General features: G+C 65.1%; 1 protein-coding gene across 1 annotated transcript in view; it reads left to right on the top strand.

The window, feature by feature from the left end:
- Window positions 1-304: 304 nt before the first annotated feature.
- Window positions 305-447, top strand: part of PLAA (phospholipase A2-activating protein) — a gene marked incomplete at its 3' end in the record, with an annotated part of 17,027 nt that continues 16,884 nt past the window's right edge. Inside the window, exon 1 of the mRNA XM_009698533.1 lies at window positions 305-384. Within this exon, the coding sequence (XP_009696835.1) occupies window positions 305-384 (80 nt within the window). The remainder of the gene's footprint in view (window positions 385-447) is intronic.

Here is a 447-nt window from a genome sequence, read left to right as displayed (position 1 = left end):
GGTCGCAGCGCCAATGGCCATTCCTACAGAACTGGGAAACCCCGCGGAGGCGCAAACAGGGGCGGACCCAGCTTCCCGGGCGGCAGCAACCCTTTCCTCTCCCAGACTCCCAGTCAGCCATTAAGCCTCCGCAGACAACTGAGCCGGTATCGCAGCAACCACTCAGCCAAACAGCGCAGCGCCCGGCTATCGCGAGATTCAGAATCTCGTTCCGGCCACATGGGGCTAGTGCCCCGCGGAGAATACAACTCCCAGAGTGCCTCGCGACGGAAGTACGGCTGCTCTTTCCCCACTCTGGGGCGCGATGCCTGCCGGGACATTGAGTCTCACAGCCCCCGGCGTGCCCAGTGACACCTCTTCCGACGCGGCTCGCGGCGGGTTCCGGTAAAGGCCGCGGTGATTGCTGTGTGAGGACACCTCGGCGGGCTCCCACTATGGCGGGCGAGG

Source organism: Cariama cristata, unplaced genomic scaffold, assembly GCF_000690535.1.
Source record: "Cariama cristata isolate BGI_N322 unplaced genomic scaffold, ASM69053v1 scaffold6254, whole genome shotgun sequence".
Taxonomy (NCBI): domain Eukaryota; kingdom Metazoa; phylum Chordata; class Aves; order Cariamiformes; family Cariamidae; genus Cariama; species Cariama cristata.
The sequence above is the reverse complement of the archived record's forward strand: the minus strand, read 5'-3'. Positions and strand labels throughout refer to the sequence as shown.